The sequence below is a fragment of the Mastomys coucha genome, unplaced genomic scaffold (assembly GCF_008632895.1).
Source record: "Mastomys coucha isolate ucsf_1 unplaced genomic scaffold, UCSF_Mcou_1 pScaffold6, whole genome shotgun sequence".
NCBI classification, from domain to species: Eukaryota; Metazoa; Chordata; class Mammalia; order Rodentia; family Muridae; genus Mastomys; species Mastomys coucha.
In genome coordinates, this window is record NW_022196912.1 from 90,342,441 (window position 1) to 90,366,398 (window position 23,958).

The following is a 23,958-nucleotide window of genomic DNA, read 5'->3' on the forward strand; positions in this document are numbered from 1 at the left end:
CTGTATTGCTCTTTCCTGTCCTTATATACTGGCTAGCTGGGTACCCTGTATTGCTGAGAAACATCTCTAGATAGAACTGCATCTTTAACTTCAGATGATTTGGGGAAAAACAATTAGGAAAAAAAATAACCAAACAAGAACATTAAAGTAGTAAATATTTACCTCATACAAATGCTAAGAATATATTTAATATAGATATATATCTCACATATATCTTAATATATATTATATATCAATATAATGTAGATATATATAGAAAATATACAAGAATATAACTTACAAGGAATAATGATCTCTCACAGATTTGTTATAGAAAGGTGTTTTAGCTCTAATTGTCATATAAATGTCTAGATATATAAATATATACATACATATATTCTCATATTGTAATGACCCACCAAATATTAATCAGTAAATATTTATATTTTCTTTCATTTCTTTGGTGTCTCTAATATGCCTCATTTTGCACAGAGAATAGAGAGTGTAGCAGCACTAAGGAATATGCCTACTTAATATTCATATTTCTTGACATATATAAAGAAGTATATCGTAAGGTCCCCAATTTCTACCTAGGAAGAACTCCTTATTTGTTATCTGAAAAGAAGGCCTATTCAGCTGTGAATATTAGATAAAGATTAAAGAAACAAAGAAAAAGCTCACAGATACATAAATCCTCATCTGAGTAACAAAGAGATGGATGAATACATATAACCTAAGGGTAACAACCACGAAGGAAGGAATGGCTTCGTGTTCTCCAAATTGTCTTGCAATGCTGCCACGAGGAAGGTAAAGAGAAGAGATACACTGCGCGTATTCTCTCATCTGGTTTTCCCACTGAGCCTGGATGGCAATAAAGGGCTGCACTCCGTTTCCTTCTGCAGCCTCGAACGCGCATGCCCTTCAGTGTGCAAGTAACGCATCTCCGGGAGATGCCCGCACTCTCAAGTGCACAACGTTTCCTTGGTGCCTTCAAAAAGCAAGTGCAGGTAGAGAATCCAGGGCCTATCCTCATCCTCTGGGAGAGGTGGCTTGCTCGGCAGCCCAGTGCACACCCACTCCAGGCAAGCCCCGCCATCGCACTCCTTCCTCATAAAAATGCAAGCTCTATCTAGAGCGTAAGATAAATCTGGATGATTCTGACAGGAAAGCTTCAGAGAGCGAACTCGGAAGACACGAAACAGCTTGATAAGAGGTGACTTAGATGACTTACAAGCCAGTCTGTAGGCGGCCATAACAGCAGAATGTTCGCCACTATTCCAAGAGCACTCCGCTGCTTTAAGATGGTTTCACATGTCTGCAGTAACATGCGTGAAAAAGTAAGAGTGCTACGTGCATCTTTTATGGATGCGCTGTGGCATCTTCTCCTGTTTCACTTAGTATGATGTCCTCAGTCTCTTGCCACACTCCTCCTTGCTCTTACCAGGTCCCTTTGTGGCAGTGCTCTGTAACTGACAGGTGACGGTTTAGGCCCCTTCCAGCCACTAGCCGGTATAAACTGATGAATATTCTTATGTATACATTATTGTGCACTTGTATTATTGTTCCTTGAAATATATTCCAGAAAAGAGTGTTGAGGCAGAAGGGGGGAAATTAGATTTCATGCTCAGGCTTTTCATCTATCGCCAAACAACTTTCCAAAAAATTCTTGAGCAAATTTGCATCTTCTTCAACAATGTGTGAGCACCCACATATTTAAACATTTGCAAGTACTAGCACCCCATGTGTCTGTGTGTCTGTGTCTGTGGGTCTGTGTGTCTGTGTGTGTTACTGAGTATGGTACCCAGGGCCTCAATGTGCTAAGCCTATAAAAGCACCCTACCACTGAACTCTTTTGGCCAGGCTGGCCTTGAACTTACGATTCTTCTGCCTCAGCCTCCTGAGTAACTGGAATTGTAGCCATGTACCAGTACAGCCTGACTGGTACCATTTCGATTTATCATTGCCATTTACAGGCCAAAGATTGTAGCTTTTTAATTTGAATTTTTGACTTGAATATTCATTATTCCTTTGTATTTTTGTCAAATGTCAACATTTTTAAAATTTCCTTTAGAGATAATGGCTATTGATTAGACAGTATGGTTTGGGAGCTGGAAAGATAGCTCAGCACATAAGAGCACTTGCTGATCTCGCAGAGGACCTGGGTTCATGTCCAAGCAAGGTGGCTCACAACCTTCTATAATTCCAGTCCAGGGTATTCTATGCCGTCTTCTGACCTTCATGGGCAAATACACACACATACACACACACACACACACACACACACACACACTCACTCACTCACTCACACACACACACACACACACAAATGGTAAACATATATATATGTATATATATATATATATGTGTATATATATATATATACAGGTAAAACACTCATGCACAGAAAAGAATGAATATTTTCAGTATGCTTGGGGCTAGAGACTTCTCAAAGACAAGGAGAGCTTGCTGCTCAGTCATGAGGTCCAGAGTTCAAATCTCAGCACCCACATCAGCCCACAACCATCTGCAACACCAGCTCTGAGAAATCTGATGGCCTCTTCTAACCTCCTCAAGAACCTGTGTTCCTGTGCAAACATACAAGCATGCACGCATGCAAATTAAACAAGTGTTTAAAAAGAAAGTGTGCTCATATACAAAAGAAAAAACCTTACTTTCTTATATTAGCATTTTATAGATCATGTACTTTTCATTTTTAAATCAGATATGTCAATAATTTCTTTATGTTTTCTTCATTTACTTTTATAATTTTAGAGTCCTCTTTTAATTCACAAATGGAAAACAACTATCTAAACTCAATATTTGAACAGTTCTCATTTTTTCCACTGATTTAAAATGTCATTTTATCAAAGACTGAAACCTTACATATGTAACACTGAATCTGACATTTTTATTTTGTCTTATTAATCTTTGCACTGGAATGAGACTTCTTTGGTATAAGTTTGCAATATACACTAACATTCAGATAGATAGATAGATAGATAGATAGATAGATAGATAGATAGGCAGACAGATAGATAGATAATAGTTGTTGTATCTAAATTAAGTTTTCATACTCAATATAGTCACTTGTCAAACCCACAACTCAAAAATTCTCGAAGTTACTTTAAACAAATTAAATTGGAGAGCTCTGACATATCCCAGTATGGAACTTCTTGCCCAAAACTTGAGCTATCTCAGAATTTCTTTCCCTTTAGATATGTTGGCAAGTGTTGTGTGTTATTTCTTCCCCATGAATATCTCCCATGCTACAGGACACTTTATAGTTTATAGTGTGTGTGTGTGTGTGTGTGTATGTGGTATGTGTGTGTACATGTGCATGCATGCAAGTGTGTCTATTATTTTCCAACACATTTTGTAACTTGCTCTAACCAGTACCTGATAGACTTTTTACGAGCCTTATAATAATTCTTTCAAAGCTCTTAAAAGGAATATACTAGTTTTTTTCTATCACCACTGAAATGTTGGGATGTCCCAGGTGACTGCTGCCTAACAGGGACAGAAGGAGGTGGATCCCTCTGCGTCAGTCTATGTCTGCATTGTGTCCTGGACGTGGTAAAAAGCATAATGCCAGTGGAGTACCTCAAATATCTTACAGTTTCCTTGTGGGGGGGTCCGTGTAGTATTCTGACAAGCTGCCAAGTAGACAAGATACTAGAGTATTCAAGTTATTGTGATACTAGTCTTAATGATAAGGGAACTGGGTTCAGAGCAGAATCACTTACCCAGAGACCTGGATAACAATGCAGACCTACATCCTCAGAACATAAAGGGTAATCAAACCAAGGGAGCCATGCTTTTAACTGGCATAAAAATTTAGATCATGAAATCAAAGTCAATGCTAAACTGAAACGTGCGGACCTAGAGGTCAGGTGTTTGCTCCACTGTGCCTTCATAAGAGCTTAGGTACAACGAGCTTTCAGCAATGTATGGCCCTGATAAAAAGGACAAGAGTGTATTTCTAAAGAGTCTCTCTGTACAGGGGACCTTACAAAAAAATGCACTCTAGTTTATGGGACACCAGGCCCCATATACAGATTTTACCTATAAACTGGTCACTTCTTTCTAAAATCATAGGTGATGACTCTTTTATATTTTCTGGCTAATGTCAGGGTTGTCTGGCTATATGGGAACCCCCAGGACACATGGTCAATGGTCCTGTCCTACTGGCAGAGATGCATCTGCCACTGTTGACTATCAAACTAGAGGACCACCACGAGCTCAGATGCCACCCAGAGAGGCCATGTTTCCATGGAATCCCTCACAACAGGTGGACCAGCTGCAGGGAGGGAACATCAGACCAGTGACCCCATCCTGCCATTCAATGTCCAGTAAAGTTCACAGTGACCTTTTGGAAAAATACCAAAGATGCCTCAGAGAAAAGCTTCCGTCTGGCTGGAGTTTAATGTCCATTTCAGCTACTCAGACACTATCTATGTGTCTACCTGAGATTTGCTAGCATCTAGACATGAGAATAGATAATATCCGGCCATGGCTGAGGAGATGGCTCAGTCAGTAAGCACAGAGTCCTAAGTTAGAGACCCGGAACCTACATTGAAATGCTGCCGTGTTGGTGGATGCTTGTAATCCTAACTCTTAGGAGGCAGAGACAGGCAGATCCTGAGAGCGCATTAGCCAGTCTGCCTAGACCACAGGGTGATCTACCCAGTGAGAGACCCCTCTTTCAGGAAAAAAAAAAAAAAAAAAACACAGATAAACAGCTCTTAAGAAACAGCAGTTGAGGTCTTCTCTGGCCTCTGTACACGTGTGCATACACCCAAATACACACATATGCACCTACACATAGATGAACATACATATACACACATAGGGAAAAAAACAGATTAAAAAAAAAAAAAACAGAAACCCCCAAAAAAAGTAAGTGTGGAAATAGGTTTAGGTTCCTGAAGGCTAGGAAGGGGTTAGCGAAGCTGATTTTCCAGGATAAGTGTACAGCAAGTATTCCAGAACTTTCTTTCCAGCATCTCAGAGAAAGAGCTCCAGCAAAGGCACTGTGACTACAAGATCACAAAAGCTTTTGATCAATTATGGACCAGAAAGAAATAAGAGAGAATTAGGAAGGTGAGGCAGGGACTGGTGGCCAGGATCTGGTATGTGCTAACAGCATTTGGCTTTCCCTTTGCGCTTTCTCTTGGGGGCACTGAAGGGGAAACACAGAAAGTAGACCCTGAAGACCAAGAAGGTTAGGAGATTTTTCCAAGTGACAGGACAGAGACTGCATAGGGACAGCTGTAAGGCTGGCGAAAAGGACTCGGCATGCAGATATTTAGGGGATAGAATGGGAAGAGGTGGGATCCAAAGGAATCCTGAAGAAGGAAGGGCAAGGCCTAGCAAGAATGAGAAGCTGGGGTGCGGCTGTCTGGAGCTTTCTTTGGCTTGGCCTCACCCCCGGACTAAGTCAGCTCTGAGTCCAGAACTCTTCCCACTCCTCCTCCAGCCCACCCCCCCCTTTCCTTATTCCTCAAATAAATCCTGACCAGGCAAATATTTTTCCTGAGCACCCATCCCACACCCAGAACCATACCGACATGTTCCAGGAAACCCCGTTCCCAGACTACAGCTCATTAAGAAGGTGTTGGCTCAGCGACACCACACCACACTCTTGGAATCTTCAAAATTTTCACTTTCCTGATACTTTTTGTTCTTCAACTTGCCAATAAGAAAAAAAAAAATGGAAGCTTAGGAAATCTATGGCTTTCTTGAGGTCCCAGTGTTATTTCCAAGGGAGTCCAGGGCTCCAATTAATTCTTCGCATTTAAAATGCAGGGAAATTAGAAAACAACTCAAGTGTAGACTGCATCTCTGGTCACAGCAGATGCTGGTAAGGGCAAAGAGAAACATAGCTAGGGCCAGACAACGCATGGCAGTGGTATCCTGCCCTGTTTGAAAGGGATTCTAGTCATCTTAGGATGTGTGTGTGTGTGTGTGTGTGTGTGTGTGTGTGTGTGTGTGTGTGTGTGTATCCATGCATTTAAAGGAGGGGCAGGCATGTTAACTAGATTCTGTAATTTTAAAAGTGGCAGGAAAATCAGGAATTGAAGACCAGCCTCAACTACAGAGTGAGTTAAAGGGCCGCCTGGACTACATTACACTCTGTCTCAAAGTATATAGGGGAGAAGGAAATGAGAGCCCAAGAGAGGGGGGAGGGGCGAGAAAGGGAAACACAGGAATCCCCGTGAGTTCTCAGGAAGCCTGTTGGGTTTTCCCCCTCCTGCTCAAGCATCTTTTAAAGTGACCTTTGTTTCACACATGCATACAGCCTGATGTTCCAGTAATAAGAGAAACCCTGACAAGGAAGGAAATGAGCTGCTGAGGTGAGCTGGTGCAGACAGCAGACGTATGCCGCGGAAAGGGGCCCCAGCACCATTAAGAGCCGGGCAGGCATTGAAAAGATGAGGCCCCAAAGAAGGAATCTGCCGCGGCTTATATTTAGGAAAGCGGTATTTTTGTCTAGATTCATACTAACTGCTTTCCAGTGGATATGTTTGATGCCTCTGAATTTGCCACTTAATAAAATGGGCACACGCACTTAGGAGGCTCGGGGTAGGCGTTGAGTTTACTCAAGCAGCCTTTGGCGGGGGGGGGGGGGGGGGGGGGTGCTTTGTTTAGCTTTTGAGGCGAGGTCTTGCTATGTAGGACAGGTTAGCACTCTTGCTCCTCCAGCCTCAGCCTGCCCACTGCCAAACTCCTCAAAGCACTCTTTAGATAAAATCACCATCTTGCCCGCTCGCTCATTCATCAGTTCATAAACCTACGAGCAGAGAACCACATGTGTAACTCTCTTAATATTCTGTTCCTTGGTAAGGTCTAAACGTTAGCACTTCTTCCTCCAGGCTAACATTCCTGTGGCACTAACCACCACACCACACAGCCGGGCTTTAGCCTACCTCTGAAAGAGTACACTAGACAAGAATGGCATGGGTACCTGGTTGCACACTGGGAACTGACAGGCATGGGGTTTCCCTTTAAGGAACCTGACATTTTCACTGTTAGGACCTGGCTTCACCTGGGATCTGTGGGGCTCACCTGGCTTCATCTAGGATCTGTGGGGCTCACCTTGCTTCATCTAGGATCTGTGGGGCTCACCTTGCTTCATCTAGGATCTGTGGGGCTCACCTTGCTTCACCTGGGATCTATGGGGCTCCCCTTGCTTCATCTGGAATCTGTGGGGCTCACCTTGCTTCACCTGGGATCTCAGGTGAAAAAAGGGGCTCACCTTTTTTCCTTGCACTTGACTTCAGAATACTAAGTTGAGTCTCTGAGACAGCTACCACCGCAATAAGGAAAAGGCCTTGAACCCAATTCTCCAGTCCCCTGGAAGCTGGACTGATGGCCAGAGAGCTTCTAACGTTGCAAATGAGATCGATTTAAGATGTTAAAATGCTGTGAGAATGAGGTCTGAGTCCTGTCTGGGCTATTTTCTCTCTGGGTAAAAGTTAATGATCCTCAAGAGAGCAAACTTGTATCCTGGCTTACACGCCTCAAGAAATGAACCACTCCAATTCGCCCCAGAACCAAGAGAAGGAAGGAGCGATTAACAGATTTGAGGAAAGTCGTCATTTTACCTACTTAACAGGTCAGGGCATCTTTTCACACTTTCTTGAGAGAACCATCAAAGCTATTAACAGGTCATCTAAGTTCAGAAACGAACTCTAAAAGCTCCCAGAATTGGAAGGCAATCTGGGAAGATAACCTGGGCGTGGCCTTCCTGGCAGCTTGGTCGTCAGGATTCAGCCAGGGAAGATCTTGCTGCAGCCTTGCACAACCCCAAGGACCCTCCTCTCTATGAGTGGACCCTGAGCCGAGTATTCAACATCCACTTCCTGTGGCAGAATATGTGCTGGAGCATGGGCCTCTGTCCTCAATGGGAAAACGGAACAGATTTGAACAGCTATCATTTAGGGTAAAAAGTAATTAGGGTGAAGATCCCACCCTGTGACAGTTCATATACATGGGGTACTCAGAAAAGAAGACCCTGTCCTCAGAACAGCCACTTGTTGTGTACCTTCCTTCAGCACCTACTGTGAAATATGACAAACATTTTCTCCTTCCATACCCTCCTCAGAAACACTCTATGATTCCACTTTTTGTTTTTGTTTTTGTTTTTTTTTTTTTCGAGACTGGGTTTCTCTATGTAGCCTTGGCTGTCCTGGAACTCACTCTGTAGACCAGGCTGGCCTTGAACTCAGAAATCCTCCTGCCTCTGCCTCCCAAGTGCTGGGATTAAAGGCGTGCGCCACCACCGCCCGGCTATGATTCCACTTTTTAAAAACACTTTTATTACACTTATTTAAGGGAGGGGAGGGGCATGCCACAGCACACACACGGAGGTCAGAAGATAACCTGTGGTAGCTGGTTCTCTTCTTCTACCATGCAGGACCCCTATTACTAACAGAAAAGAAACACAGGATTTGGGGGTACTTGATGTGTCCCCAAGGTTGCTCTAATGATGAAAAGCAACGGAAGGAGTCAAAGGTAGGGCGCTCTGAGGCGAACAACCCTGCTGTGACCTCATTTCATGGATGATTAGCACTCGGTGGCAGCACCTTCCTTCCGTGGAGTTGTTGAATAATTCCTTGCCAAGCTGTGGAGCCTCATGGGACATAGGTTGGCAAGCAATAAGACATCCACTGCTGGTTCATGTCTTGTACAACTGATACTGACCTCTGTCTCTGACATCCCTTGATGTCCTCCAGCAGAAACAGGAAAGAGGGGTAAAATGACTCTCAAACATAAGGACACAAGCCGTAAGCCCTGCTTTTAGGGTCTCTCCATCTGGACTCGCCGAGCAACCCTGAAAATCCACGTTTTCACGCCAGCAACTGTCTCCTTTCCCCACTACCACCATCATTCCACCTTGACCCAGGGAAGTTCTCTTCATTTCTTTTCTCTCCATTTTCTTTAAGAGCCTGATGAGGCCTTCAGAATCAACGCTGATAGGGGAGCCACAACAGCCTGGGAAACACAGGGCCATCCGTACAGACTCAGTTTAGACATCTCCACCAGAAAGCCTTCTCCGACCAAATGCTAGCGTAGTATATAAATGCAGGCATGCTCAGCCATGCTCCCAGCCCTCTGCATTACCCTGTGCATGCTACGCTGCACGTGGCTATTCTTTTTACTTGCTCTGCATCTGCTCTCTCTGTTTCCAATATTGAGCTCAGCCCAGGAAGGGGGACAGGGTACATACAGTCTCTCCAATCCAGGCTTAATGGTCCTTGCTCACACTTATCTCAGGCCTAGTGGAACTCCCTAGAGTCCCAGCTGCCAAGGAGAAAAGGAGGGGGCCTGAAGAAAACAGAGCTGTTCTCTAAGAAAATGCGGGGAAGGGTGTGAGCTGGACTTGCAGGTCTCTAGTGACAAAAGTCATGGCCACTGCTTAGCAATATTTGCAGTATTCAGTATGGCCTCTGAAACGGCTCAGCTTCTAAGGCTTGCTTCCTATTGGTCCTGGGCCTGTGGGTCACAGAACAGTGCACAGGATCTCATGAACAGGAGCCCTGACCTCCGTGGACCCAGCTTACTGGAAGCAGGAAATTCCATGTTGTAATAACTGGAGTTCTTCCATTCATTCTTGATCCATGACTAGGTAAGCAATTGGTCATTAAAGAACCCATTTAGGTCCATTTCAGGAGCAGCAGCCTGGGCTCTCTTCTGTCAATGTGCACAAAGAAGGAAATAAACAGAACACAGAACTCTAGGCACCTCTGTTTCCATTGCTAAGCCTGACTTATGAGCAGAAGTAATAATATTGAAATGCCCCACCCCTGCCCACCAGTTATCACTGCAGTGAGCATTTCATTGAGCTGAGTTTGGCGTTTGAAACACACATTCAGAAGCACAACTGGCTGCAGTCATTTTATTAAACCAAACACATGTGGATCTGAGTGGATTAGAAAAATAGCCCCCACTGTCTGCGGTGGCTGTGACGTTAAAACAAGTGCTTTTCAAAGAACGGCATTAAGAAACACTTTTACATACATGATGGCCATCAACCTGAAAATAAATCAAAGTAAAAATCAGCGCCAAGTCAGCAACCTTGCACTGCCAGCTAGGAAATGTACCCCAGTCCTGTCACCCTTCCTATTCTGCACAGCTGATGGTGAAGGGACCAAACCCACTTTTACTTTGCCGTTGTATGTTTTCTAATCAACTTGGGGAGGAGGGTGTTCATGCAGATTTGATTCCCTATTTCCCAGAAGAGATTTTGGGATTTCTGGAAGCTTAACCTTGCTCTTCCCACTCACCAAGAGAACCATATCCCTCCTGCATACAATCTGGTCCCTCTCGGTTGAGCAGCAGCTTGAGACCTGATGTCATTCCCAGACGTGTGCAGAGCGGCTGGTGTGCCCACATTACTCCTCACATTGGGCACAATTGCTTGGCATGGCATCAAGCCTGTTGGATAAATCTAACCCTGTAGGTATGTGAAGCCACATACCCAAAACCACATGCCCAGACACCACCTGGGTTTTATTAGTATCTCAAAGTCGGATCAAAAAAACAGCTTGCTCTCTCTCTCTCTCTCTCTCTCTCTCTCTCTCTCTCTCTCTCTCTGTGTGTGTGTGTGTGTGTGTGTGTGTGTGTGTGTGTGTGTGTAGTGTAGTGTAGTGTAGTGTAGCATATGTGTAGATACATGCCTTTTTACATGGGTTCTGGGGACCAAAGTCAAATCTTTGCACAGTAGGTACTTTGCCAACAGAGCCATCTCCTTGGCCCCAAGAACACAGATTTCTAATGGTTTGTTACCTGATTCTGTATCCTGAGAGGCAGTCCAAAGCTAAGATAGTGGTAACCTAGGCAGCAAGGGACCTAGCATCCTTTCCTTCAGGAGCTTCATCTTGCAGAGCCTAGCAAAGGTCACCAAACAGTCTACAGAGTACTCTAGGAACACCAAAAATAGCCACCTCCATTGAGAGATTTGGAGATGGCTCAGACCATCTGCTGTCACTGCAGCCCAAGGTTCTCTCCCATTTGGAAACTGTGCTGTCAACTTGGTTTAGAATATACACCAGCGAGACATATGCTCATCCTCTCTGCCCAGAGAGACGCTGGCATGAGACGTTCTGCCGACTGAAGCCTGTGTTCATGAATTCTCTTCTCTTCTCCCCTAGTTACCGTGTCAGTGGGAGGCAAGCAGCACCTGCTTGGACTGTACGACACCGCAGGACAGGTACGAGCTCTCCACCTTGTTTCATTAAGGGTTGAGGAAGGGGATGTAGGAGAAAGATGGTACATTTGGCTCATCTTTCAAAAGCTAACAATGTCGACATTTCTCAATCTGATCATTTGGGGCCCATATATTTTTCTACCCAAATGACATCCAAATGTGCATTCTTAATTATATATGAATATACATGTTTATTCATATGTTATATAATAATTTAAAATATATTTGTGCTACATATTCTGGTATATATATAATTTACATATATATGTATATGTGTGTGTGTATGTGTATGTATATATAACCTTAATTCATTGTCCAAGATATGACTGGTGATATGTCAAACACTAGCAAACCATCAATACTCAAAATATCATTTCTAGCCCAAAGTTTCAATTGCCTCCAATCCAAACCTATTCCACATCCAAGATGTATGAATCTATTTTACAAACTGTAGTTTTATCCCTTCCCCCCCATGCTATTTTCTTTGCCTATCTTTTATTTGATTTACCTAATGAACTGTGAAAATTTTCAAAAAGAGATGAGGATGGATTAAGCTCTGAAAGGAAAGCAGGGGTCTGGATATGTTCCAATGATGAAGGTCAACCCCAAACCACTGAAAACTGATGCTGAAGTTTCTAAGATTCCCCAAAAATCCTTATTCTGTCACAAGTGTTTCTTCGGGCTTGAGAATGGAGGAGCATGGACTTGAATCCCCAGCACGTGAAGCTGTACATGGTTGTCCTTGGGTGAAAGCACCTGGTAACTGCCTTTTCCTGCACCTCACACGGGGCTGTGGAAAACATCCAGGGTTAGAAGTTGGCCGGGTGGAGGAGGGGATGTGAATGAGCCATGGATGGCTGTGGCCTAATTTCTTGGATAGAGCGTGTTACCGTATGTCTTGAATCATTTATTTAGGTCAAAATCAGCGGGTTGTTCAGTCAGTCCAAATTTATACAGCTTAAGTCCTTTGGCGTGAGTATTTGACCATGGTATTTCCCACTGTGAGTTCCTTGGTAATTGTTAAGAGCTATGCATTTGTCGAGGCCTTTTCTCACAATTATCCAGAGATATATCATTTTGTTCAAGTTGAAAGCTCTCTACTAGAAAATAAATAAATGGAAAGTCTTCAGGGTTTTCAGTGTGCATTTGTAAGGACCACTGACAAGTGTATGTGAGACATCAAGGCTGCTGTTTTCCAGCCAGGGTGGGGAGTCTGAATATTCTAGCATCAAGCTCAAGTCTCCTTCCCAGGACCCTCCAGCTTCTCCTCATGGCCAGATGGCTGTTTGGAAAAAAAAAAAAACTGTCAGAACTAAGGGCTAGGGTGACCTCTCCCATCAATGTCAAGAAACAGAAACAAAACTAGGGAAAATATATCCCCACAGTTACTCAAAGGGAAAAATAAATTTGAGTCCTCTCCTACCAGAAAACATCTCAGCAAATGAGGTACATGGATTTGGGAGCTGGAATTGCCTACTCTAACTCAATCGTGTACTCAGCAGGGTGTCTCTATTCTTTACAACCTTGCAATGTGTAGAGTGTGCACAATCCAGCTTGCAAAGCTCAATGCAACAAGAATTCTTTCATACTCTTAAAACTGCTCTGTCCCCCTTGCCTTCCTAGAAAACTCTGGAAGCCTGTGCCCATTCAGCTCTCCCACGCTCGGTAGTAGCTTACAGCAGTTGTTGGGTCCTCTATGCATCAGTTGCCCCAAGAACAATATCCTTTGATCTCTATTTCATTTCACATCCAATAAAACTATTTAAAAGCTCTTGTAGAGTTGAGTTATTATTTCCCATTACCCTGTCCTTTAAATAATAAAAATAATACTCATGTAAGAGTGGAAGTAATAATATATTGTGAAAATACCTTTCAACTTGAAATTGAAGCATGTAGGGCGGCCCCAACCTCTGACACAGGGTGAGAAATGCTGTAAAATGTAATAACAAAAAGGTTCAAGCTATTTCTTCAACTTAACTCTCACCTTGATGCTTTTCTCCACGTATTTTGAAGTCTCTGGATAGACAACAGACACATGGGAGTGCGAAGCCATGAAGCACGGAGAAAGGAAATAAGAACATATCAGAAGGGTCCTTCTGGGCATCCGGTTCTATGATTAAAGACTTTGAGAGATAATTTTCAAAAAATCCTGAAAGAACTGGAGTAATTAATCAAAAAAGTTTGAGTCAAGACCCAAGGGAGCCCTTTCAGCAGTGAAAGGTTTTAAATGCAGGGATAAGCACATTACAGTAAAGGATAAACCATCATTCCTGTTCTGGAACAATGATTCTCAGACTTGAGCATGGCACCAGAACCACCCAGGGCTTGTTAAAAACCAGCCACAGGGCTCCACCCACAGTTTCCAATTCTACAAGTCCAGGATGGGCCTCAAGAATTAGCACTTATGATAGGTTTCCATTGCTGCTACCCTGAACAGCACACTTTGGGAGCCATGACTTTGGAAATTGTCATTATAATGTGGATGGCTAGCCAGCAGCGTTGCTCATACATGGAGCATCTTAGAAATGAGCATCAAGAAATACTTGCGTGAGATGACGGCAGCTGGGTCCAAAATTTAAGCCTATCCTTAGCTACGCAGGAAATGCAAGGTCATCCTGGGCTACATAAGACCTTGCCTCAAAAACACAACAGAAGGAAAAGTAGGCCCTCACACCCCAAGGCCCAAATCAATGACTTTAAGTCTTTGATAGATGAAGCATGTTCCCAAGAAAATAACTACATCTACAAATTAGCCAAAAAGCTTCATAGCAAATTTAATGTAGAAGGTGTATTAGTCTGGGTTGTCTAGAGGAACAACACAGATATAACAAATATATAATATCATATATTACATTTATTATTTATTCATTAATAGAATGGCTTACAGGCTATAATTCAGCTATCCATCCAACAATGGATGTTTACCAACAGAAAGTCCAAGAATCCAGCAGTTTTTCAGTCCATGAGGTTGGATGTCTCCGTTGTTCATCAGAATCCCACAGAAGCAGGCTCTAATGGCAGTGAAGGGACAGATTTGCCAGTGCAAGCTTCCTGTCTCCATGACCTTTATATAGGCTGGCCGCAGAAGGTATGGCCCAGATTAAAGGCGGGTCTTCCCACTTCAAATGATTTAATTAAGAAAAATCCTTCACAGGTGAGCCCAGCCACTTGGCTTTTAGTTCATTCCAGGTGTAGTCAGGTTGACAACCAAGAATAACCATCATATAAGACTTGTCCTGAAAGTTCCAGTCCCCAATTTAAGTAGTACGGTGTAACCTTCAGCAATACTCTCTGAAATGTCACTGAAGTTACAAGGAATACCTATGACTAATTAAAAATTACTCACCAAGTCCATCACTAAATAAAGGAAAGAGAAATGATCTCAAAACGGACTGGTAGATCCAGAACCACAAATGCACCATGGCAATCCGTCTCTAACCCCAGCTATCAAGTTCTATCTAACCTGAGTAATTAGATGTTCTTACATGAATAACCCAAAGAGGTATGCCCTCACCTTTGGCCTGAGCTATCTGCGGATGTGGGGGTTGAGGGTGGGAGTGGTGAGCATTAAGAACTCAAGAAGCAAATGTATTCTGAAAGAGCAGGTGAGAGGAAGTTGTTATCCCCACCACCAAAGGCAAAGAAAAGGCAAAACTGTTTAACCGGCCTCCCTCCACCGTTTGGCCTCCAACATGGCAGCTGCGGAGTTAGCCTCCTGGACTCTCCATTTCACAGCTCAGCCAAGCTTTTGCTAATGAGGGCCTCTAATGAGGCCATGCATATGCTGCCAGTACTTGGGAGCTGGCTTCCTCCCCAGACTCCTGAGACGGAACTATCATTTGGGCTTTGAATGGGGCACTTTGAAGGAAAAAAAAATCTCTTTCAGAATTCACTTGGATGGAATTTCAAACACTTAGTGTTGGTAGTGCACACCTGTAATCCCAGCACTCAGGAGGCAGACGCAGGTGGATCTCTGAGTTCGATGCCAGCCTGGTCTACAGAGCAAGTTCCAGGATAGCCAGGACTATGAAGAGAAAATTCTGTCTCAAAAAACAAACAAACAAAAACAAAAACAAGCAAACAAACTGCAAGCAATAGGGCATTCCTCCTGCTTAATCTATAATCTACTCATGGCAGGCCAGCTCACCTGTATGACTCATGCTCCTGGTCAAGCATGAGGGACAGAGTCTATGAAAGTGGTTCCTGTGCTCAGATCTCTGGCTCAGCTACAGGAAAAGACTCGGAGCTCTAAGAGTACTCCATGCCCCGCTGGCTCGTTTGGCATGTGCCTTTTGAAACATAACGTGGAAAGCTCGACGCCAGAGTGGCGAGGATTGAGCCTAGCCGGAGCACTCGTGGCCTGGGGAAGAGTAGAGTGAGGGGGTTTCCCAGGCCAATGTTCAGGGCAAGGTGTCCTCCGCGTCTGCAGTGGTGAGGCATCTTACCCTCTTCTCCCGTGGACCCTCACCCAAACAAACGATAATGAGAAAAGTCTGCTCTTGGGCCACACTCCTGGTAGGTGTATCTCAAAAACAACAAGCACTCGAAGAAGTAGAAATTAGCATCACTTGCCAGAGGGAATGAGTGTGTCCTTGTGTCAGGAGCCAGGAGCAGCCTTCTCTGCTATTCACCTAAGCAGGCACCAGTTTTCTCATCAGAGGGAGCCTGAGTTCCCTGCACATGCGCCCCTCGAGACATAAGGTGGCCTGCACATTGTGTGAGGATTGGATGGTATCTCTCATCACCAAACCACAGCCCAGGGCAGCTTAGCTGCCACCAATGATGGTGGCATCAGGAAGGCTTCCCTGGCACAGGGCTGCGACCGCACAGCTTCACCGGGACCTGATCTGTGAAGCTCCACTCTCCCTACAAGGACTTCTTCTTCAGACGCTTGTGAGCGGGCAGGAGGGAGGTACAGCTGGGGCTCATTAATGGCAACCCCAGGTCCACTTGGAAGCGCACAAGACTTCCTCTTCTGCCATTGGCTGAGCCAACAGGGCCATCTGGAACACAGGGTCTGGCGTCAACACTTTATGGAAAGTTTGCCTTAAAACCCACAGAATAAATGTTTTTCTCTCAATAAGCAACTCAAACTTTCTCATCCCATGTATCTCAGCGTGGTCTCTAGGAGTGCCCTGTTTGGAAGATGCTGCCCCTCACGGCGAGCTGGTGGTAAAAAGTAACTAAGGACCCATTCTTACCTTCCCCAAGATTAGGAAAAAACAAAGATGAAGAATCCAATCACAGTTCACAAACATTTGGATCTCATTAATACTGAGAGATCAGAAAAGTGAATTTCAGAGTCATCCCTGGTATCCAATGGGGATAGGGGCGGGGGTTCCAGGACCTGCAGCTGTTGCCGACTTAGGATGAAGGATAGATCCTTTCACTCTGTCGTTTAAGTGCTTACTGTATTCAAAACATCAATCCAAGGGGTCTCACATATAAAAGCATTGTATTCTCACAACCAGTTGAGCATTTTACATTTTACAGATAAAGAAATTGAGGCAAGGAGCACTCACAAACTACAGCGGAGTAGTTGTGACGGGCGAGGTACAAAGTAGGGATTTGAATCCAGAGAATTCGACTCCACCCCTCATGTTCCTGAGCTCCTGCCTTGTCCAGCTTTCCGAGACTAGCTGAACTTAGAATATGGAAACCAGAGCTGGTGCCCACAACCTAGGATAAATGTTCAGGAAGCTCACAAAGCAAAGAAAGCCACGTTCTACTCCCAACCCCTTAGAGCGTGAAGCACCCAGCAAAATTCGGCGCTGCTTTCCTTACAACACAGACAGCAGCCCCTGGGCACTTACCAGACATGCGCATTCTAAGCTTCAAACCAGACCCATTGTTTAGTATAAATCCACTATGCAATGAGTTCCCGGGGAATCCAAATGCAAGGAGAGCTAATGGCTTCATGGCTCCAACACTGTCCCTTTGTGAAGAACCTTCTTGTGAACATCTTTAGGGCCCGGGGAACTGACCAGTCCGTGCTGAGAGTTCCCACACTTGACAGCCCAAGATTCACCTCTATGCAAAGGATAGCAAGTACTCAAAAACCTACATGGCCCCGAATCCCTATCTACCCTGCCCTAGCCCAAGTCCCTTTGCGTCCATCTTGGCCCTCCAAAGCACTATCTAGTGGCTTTTATGAGTTAACACACCATCTCTTCAAAAAACACACAGGCACGTGTTACCCAGAGTAGCATTAGAAGGGGCCTCAGTGCCAGAAGGACCACTTAGCCCTTCCTCGCAGCTGATCCACACCATCTTTACATGTGGCCATAATCTACACTCCTAGTGTGCTTCACCACAGAACTCATTCAAGCCGTCGGCAAGAATGAATTCAAACGCCCAATCTCTTGGCATCACCAAGTCCTTTATGTATTATTATTATTATTATTATTATTATTAATAATTATTATTAATTTTGGGCTTCTGCCACACTTCCTAGCCACAGCCACAGCCAAGGGTGGCAAGATCCTGCCTGCTGGGCATACACCTTTGTTGAAAGTAATTTTTCCTCTACAGTCCTGTTGAAATCTTTCGGATGGCTGATTCTGAGAGCTGCAAGGTTGAGGGCAGGAAGAAGGAAGTATGGAAACCTGAGACCCTGAAACTGTTTTAGGCTGACTGGGGCCTGTGGGGCTCAGATCCCCGGGAGCTTAAGCCTTAGACATCTAAGAGTCTAAAGAGCTCTCAAGAGACACCCGTGCTGCTGGTCTGAGGACCATCCTTTGGAAGTTAGTGTAAGAATTCAGGTGTAGAGGATCATCTGGACTTGATATTGGAATTTTCCAGTTCAGTCAGATAACTCCTCTGCTTACCAGAGCAACTAAAAGGGACAGGAAACGCAGTTCATACACGTGGGACTGTTGTGTTTATTTTCATTCTCATTCCCTGACTTGATTCCTAGTTCTTAATCACCTTATACAATTCACACGGCATCCTTGACAGAGCCACAAGACCAGTAAGCAAAATCAGTCCTTTTCAATAGACTTACACAGCAGAACTAAGTCCTTACAGCAAAGAAATCTAGAATCCGGAGCACGGTGAAGCCAGGAAGCTGAAACCACCAAAAATCCCTGCACGGGGACCTGAGCCACTTTGCCAGGAGAGCAAATGAACACACCTCTCACCTCCCCAACTCTCCTATCATCTAAGCAGCATTTATTCAGTGGCTAGCAAATCAAGGATTAAATAAACACTATCACTCAGACCACCAGTTATCACCTCCTCCCTTGCCTGGTTCCCAGGCTAATCGGATTGTTTTGGTTTGGTTTTTGGGTATAGAGGGAGCAGAAGCATTGAGATTTTAAATATACAGTGTCTGCTGCCATCTTGTGGCAATTTGGAGCCAATGCCCGCTATAAAACAGAATGCATCCCCTCAGTAATAGATTCCTAAACAGTCAAGTTTAAAAAATAAAAACCTTAATCTGTCATCTAAAGTCCTGAGATATGTCAATAACAGTCCAAATCAAAAGTTAGGTTAGAATTCCCACAGACCTCAGTATTCAGTAACTCACTAGCATTGGTCCATTGCAGATATCTCCACCTTGGCCTCCTGTTCTGTGAAATGAGAAGGCAGACGGCACCATCCATCTAGTGCTTCTGGGAGAACTCCGGGAGATAATACACACACTTTTTGTAATGGTGCCTGGTCCTTGGTAATGATCCCCAGAGTCGAGCTCTGGTGATAAAGACGATGGTGCTACGCACAAATCAGCTTTCTCCACTCCTCGCTCCACCTGACCAATCAATACAGTATCCTTCTAATCCAGCCTAATGCTCCAGAGATTCTGATTTTCTTAGCAGAGAAAGAGGAGCTAGAAAAGTTGCTCACTTAGAGGTCACTATAAAGTCCACTTTTCAAATTATTTTAATTTTATTTTATTATTTTATCTATATGGGTGTTTGTCTACATGCTTGTCTGTGCACTACGTACATGCCTATACCCCTGCAGGGCAGAAGAGGTTCCTGGAGTTAAAGACCATTGTGAGCTGTCATGTTGGTTCTGGTCATCTTCTCTGGAAGAACAACCTAAACACTCAATAAGCTCTCTTTCCAGTCCCTAAATCCTACATTTTACAGCGAGTCATCCTTTTTCATAAAATTACTTACTATGGACAGGGTATAGGTAAAGGACAAGAAAACCAATCAAACTGGGCTGGGATCCATTTGTGAGTGGAAGGACAAAGAGGCAGAGTAGCAAATGACCCCGAGATCCCCTCACTTGTGGGTCTTAGCACGTGTCACACTTTTCTAAGTTCTCCGTGTGGCCCTGAAGAAATCCAGTGTAGTAAAAGGCCACAGAAAAGCTGAGGGCTCGTCGACAGGCCTGGTCTTGCACGGGTTTCCCTGTAATCACATGAGGTAGAAATGGGCAAGGTGCTCAGAAGTCAGTGCTCCACGGTACATATGCATATATATAATGTATGTATTGACGTGTCTAAGTATGTGATGTACATAATGGTGTGTGAACACATATATAAGGAGAAATGTTTGAGCACACATTACTATTGGTGCTCAAATATCAAATTCTATTAAAATATACAATGACTATTTATTGAATGACCTCAAACTCTAAAACCACTAAACACTTGGCTTTTAACTTGACCACACTGTGGCACTGGGGTACAATGAGGAACAAGTCCCAGACATATTTCTTCACCTGAGGTATCTCATTTGGCAGCAATACTTGCTTTGTAGTTTAGCTTACTCTTGTGTTCAATTTGAAAACAATGTTTAATTGTTGAAGAGATTCATGAGCCAATGACCCACTAATTTAAATACATGTTCCAGACAATGCAACTCCAGTGTCCCAGGAGACCTAGGTCCAATCGTGCTAATTTTACTGTCTATGTGGGTGAGTTTCTGAAGACACAGAAGCACAATAGACTGGTTGTCACCAGGGCAAGAAGGAGCAGGAAGTGGGAAGATGTCGGTCAAAGAGCAAAGTTATCGTTAGACAGGATGGATAATTCTAGAAGCTACCATTCACATACAGCTGGCATGAAGGTGTGGTTATGTAATGGTTATGTGTTGGGAGGCAATTTTAGATGTTGTCACCATTAAAAATCAATAACTCTGTAGGGAGATGAATTTGCTAACTCCCCCTATCTGTAGTGTAACAAAACATGATGGCTTGACTTTAAACTAATATACAGATAGTCATAAAGAAAAAGTGAGTGGGTAGTCATTGTAATGTGTAAATTTTACCTCAGTAAAGCTGGTTACATATTTTTAAGTTGATTTGAAGTGGGCAATTTGTGATCAGCTCAGCAGTTGCTACTGTGGCCTCTCCCTGTATGAATCCCAAGAACCACATACAGTCTCTGCACAGAACCTGTGCTAACTCTCCTCTGTTCTTCCCACAGGAGGATTACAACCAGCTGCGGCCACTCTCTTACCCCAACACCGATGTGTTTCTCATCTGCTTCTCTGTCGTAAACCCTGCCTCTTACCACAACGTTCAAGAGGAATGGGTCCCAGAACTGAAGGACTGCATGCCTCATGTGCCTTATGTGCTCATTGGGACCCAGGTTAAAATGAGGGTGATGGAAGGGTGGGAGAGGCTGTGAGAAAGAAAGGTGAACTCTATCCTATCAAACACCACGACAGATTCTCAGATATTGGTGAAGAGAAGTTCTGAAAGTGCGCAATTATCTAGTTGAAAATGTTGTAGGGCTATTTAATAGGAAGGAGAAAGTTTTAATCTGGCCTTTAAGATTAAGCTCACAGTTTGTTTCCTAAATAACAAAATAATTATTTAACAGATACTCTTCCCAGCCCTGAATTAAGAAATGAAACAAGAGCAGCAATTGTACATAGTATCTGATATTTTTTTTTAAGCTAGACACAATTGTTTCAATACAGCAAAATAGGTGTGTGGGTCCAAATGACCCTAGATTGGGACAGGGCATATCATGACAGGCCTCCTTGATGTCCCTGCTGGAGAAGAAAGGAACACTCTGCTTGGCACTTCCATAACTCCTTAGTCACACAGGTATTAGGGATGTTAAAACACACATATTTAAGAGCAACATGAATGAACTGTCAAGGCCCTGAAAGGGTTTGGAAGCTGATAAAGTTCCTCAGCTTGAACCTCCATCAGTAAGCCTCTTGTCAGTGGAGGATTGTCTGAACTGTTCATAGTTCAAATGACTTTAGTCCTTGGCTGTTTTAAAATCTGCACTAGAGTTCTGACCTCAGGACCATACTATGGCTTTCTATCAGCTTCATACACTACTTCTTTTGAATTTCTCATTTTGAATCCTATTTGTCAAAGAGAAAAATTTTTAAAACTGTAAATGAAAGAAAGATGCTTTCTAAAAACAACATGGGCAAGATGGGGTTATATGTGTTCACTTAGACACAAGGCTGATCTCGCTTATCCACGCAGCCGAGGACAAGTCTTGTTTCTGCCCTGAAAGATAACTCTGCCTAAATAAAGTATGTTTTACCTTCAGTGCAAATATTAACACCTGTCCATTATGAGAAACCTAGATCCTACTGCCAAAATATGTAACTGGCCATTCAAAGCCCTCATTGTGACTTGAATCTGTTTAGAATAGCCACTAAGTCGAATGATTAAGAAAAACAAATGAAAACATAAAACTATGACTTTGCATAAGCATTGTTCCAATCGATGGAACCCTAGCATGACCATCCACACCGACTTCCTACAGGAAGCAAGCCCTGGGTGCCCACATACACAGTAACATTCGAAAGCAACCACAACATTTAGTAAATTGTTTTACCGACCTTTTACCTGCTGCCCTCAAAGCTGCGAGATAATCTGCTGCTTCACTAGAGGAACCCTTTGGCTTCCCCTCACTGGGACTCCCCTGGAAAACCTCCCACCCCTGTCCATTCGTTATCTGTTGAAAAGGTCTTACGGGTAGCAAATCCCCAACCCTTTGAAAGTCAAGATTTGATTCAGGGAGAAAAAGAAAAAACAATAATGGACCCAAAACCACAAAAAAAATTATATAATAAATAACATGAGTTGCAGCCAAATGAGTAATCACCAAAGGGTATCCAGGCCACTGGAAGATGTTCTCAGCAGCCAGGGTAACTGCTCTGAAGAAGAATGTATAAAGCCACCCTGCTGTGTCCAAGTTAAAAAAAAATAAAATGCTGGGTACCTGCCTTTAATCCCAGCACTTGGAAGGCAGAAGCAGGTGGAGCTCTGTGAGTTCGAGGCCAGCCTGGTCTACATAATGAGTTCCAGGACAACCAGGTGCTACACAGAGAGAAACCCTATCTCAGACAATGAGGGGGGAGAGGGAGGGAGGGAAAACGAGAGGAGAAACACCGCCTCAGACTCTCAAATATAGCACTGGCGTATATATTGTTTTCTTGGAGGACATCCAGCAACATCAGAGAGATTAAGGTGGAAGAGGGTACTATATTACACCTCCTCTTAAAAATAACTGATAAGGCCTGAAAATAATTAACATATCTTTGTCCCAGATTGATCTCCGAGATGACCCCAAAACCTTGGCACGCCTACTGTACATGAAGGAGAAGCCCCTCACCTATGAGCACGGTGTGAAGCTGGCGAAAGCGGTATGATCACATTTGAATTGAGCGTTCAGGGATGGGTGAGCAACACAGGATTTTGCCGTAAACTGCAGGGCATTTCCAATCTTTATGTTGCGCTTCTTTCTTGTTCTATGAGAGCTAGAAGGAGCCATTTTGGAGAATGGTCCTGTCAAAACCGCACCTTCTGTCTTTCATTAAGAAGCTTCAAGAGTTTCAACAGCTAAGCACTTACCATTTTGCTTCAGCAGTGTCTAGACCATGGGCTTGCCACATTTAGCATGAATTAAGGGGAATCTTTAGATGTCATCTGTAAACCTCCCTGTTTACTATCAGTGTAACTCATCTAAATGACTCCACATGAGGTGTTTTGTGGTTTTTTTTTTCCAGGTAGAGAATTGGATTTGAAATCTGGCAGGGTTGTCTTTGTCTAACCCTTCTCTTCCTATAATGAATAGCCACTTAGTCTGGGCAGCATTATGAATAGCATATGGAAACGTAATACACAGCTGAGAGTAACAGGGTGAGGAATCTAAGTGGCTGTCTAACAGAGTGAAGCTGGAATTACCTCCTCCGACCGTTCTTCACTTCTGAGAGTCGGCCATAAACAGTCATCTTGCTAGAGAAGTGCTTCAAAATGAATTTGTCAGACGCCAAATCTCTGCCTGCCCATTGTCACCACGACGTGAGCAGAGCAGCCGCTATAATGGATCCATGGGCAGAAGGAGATTTAAGGGCCATATTTCTCTAATTTGAATGGTCTTCCTCCTTGATTTAGTCCATCAATCCAAGCAGGAGAGTTTAAATTATTAATGTTTTATTTTATAAGTAACTAACCCTGCAAAATGTATGCCCACAAGCAGTTAGTCACCTTCTCCAAAGCAGTCAAGAACAACACTAACTACAAATTACTCTCTAGCAATAGATATAGATAGATAGATAGATAGATAGATAGATAGATAGATAGATAGATAGATACATAGATATGATGGGTGGGTGGGTGGATGGATGGGTGGATGAGCAGGCGGGTGGGCAGGCAGACGGACAGACAGATGAACAGACGGACAGACAGACGGACAGACAATGGAATTTCTCTTATTAAAGCTTGTTTAAAGGTCCCAAATGACATATGCCACCTTCTCTGGAAGTGGATTGGTTGTGGTGTTTTATGGGTACAGTGTATAAGGACATCACACCAATGTTTGAACCCCTCCTACTTCTGCC

The 23,958-nt window shown here is 43.7% G+C and overlaps 1 protein-coding gene across 1 annotated transcript in view; it reads left to right on the forward strand.

Moving 5' to 3' along the window:
• Positions 1–23,958, forward strand: part of Rhoj (ras homolog family member J) — an 86,415-nt gene that overhangs the window by 52,690 nt on the left and 9,767 nt on the right. Inside the window, exons 2-4 of the mRNA XM_031355265.1 lie at positions 11,133–11,191; positions 20,568–20,732; positions 22,666–22,761. Coding sequence (XP_031211125.1) covers positions 11,133–11,191; positions 20,568–20,732; positions 22,666–22,761 — 320 coding nt within the window. The remainder of the gene's footprint in view (positions 1–11,132; positions 11,192–20,567; positions 20,733–22,665; positions 22,762–23,958) is intronic.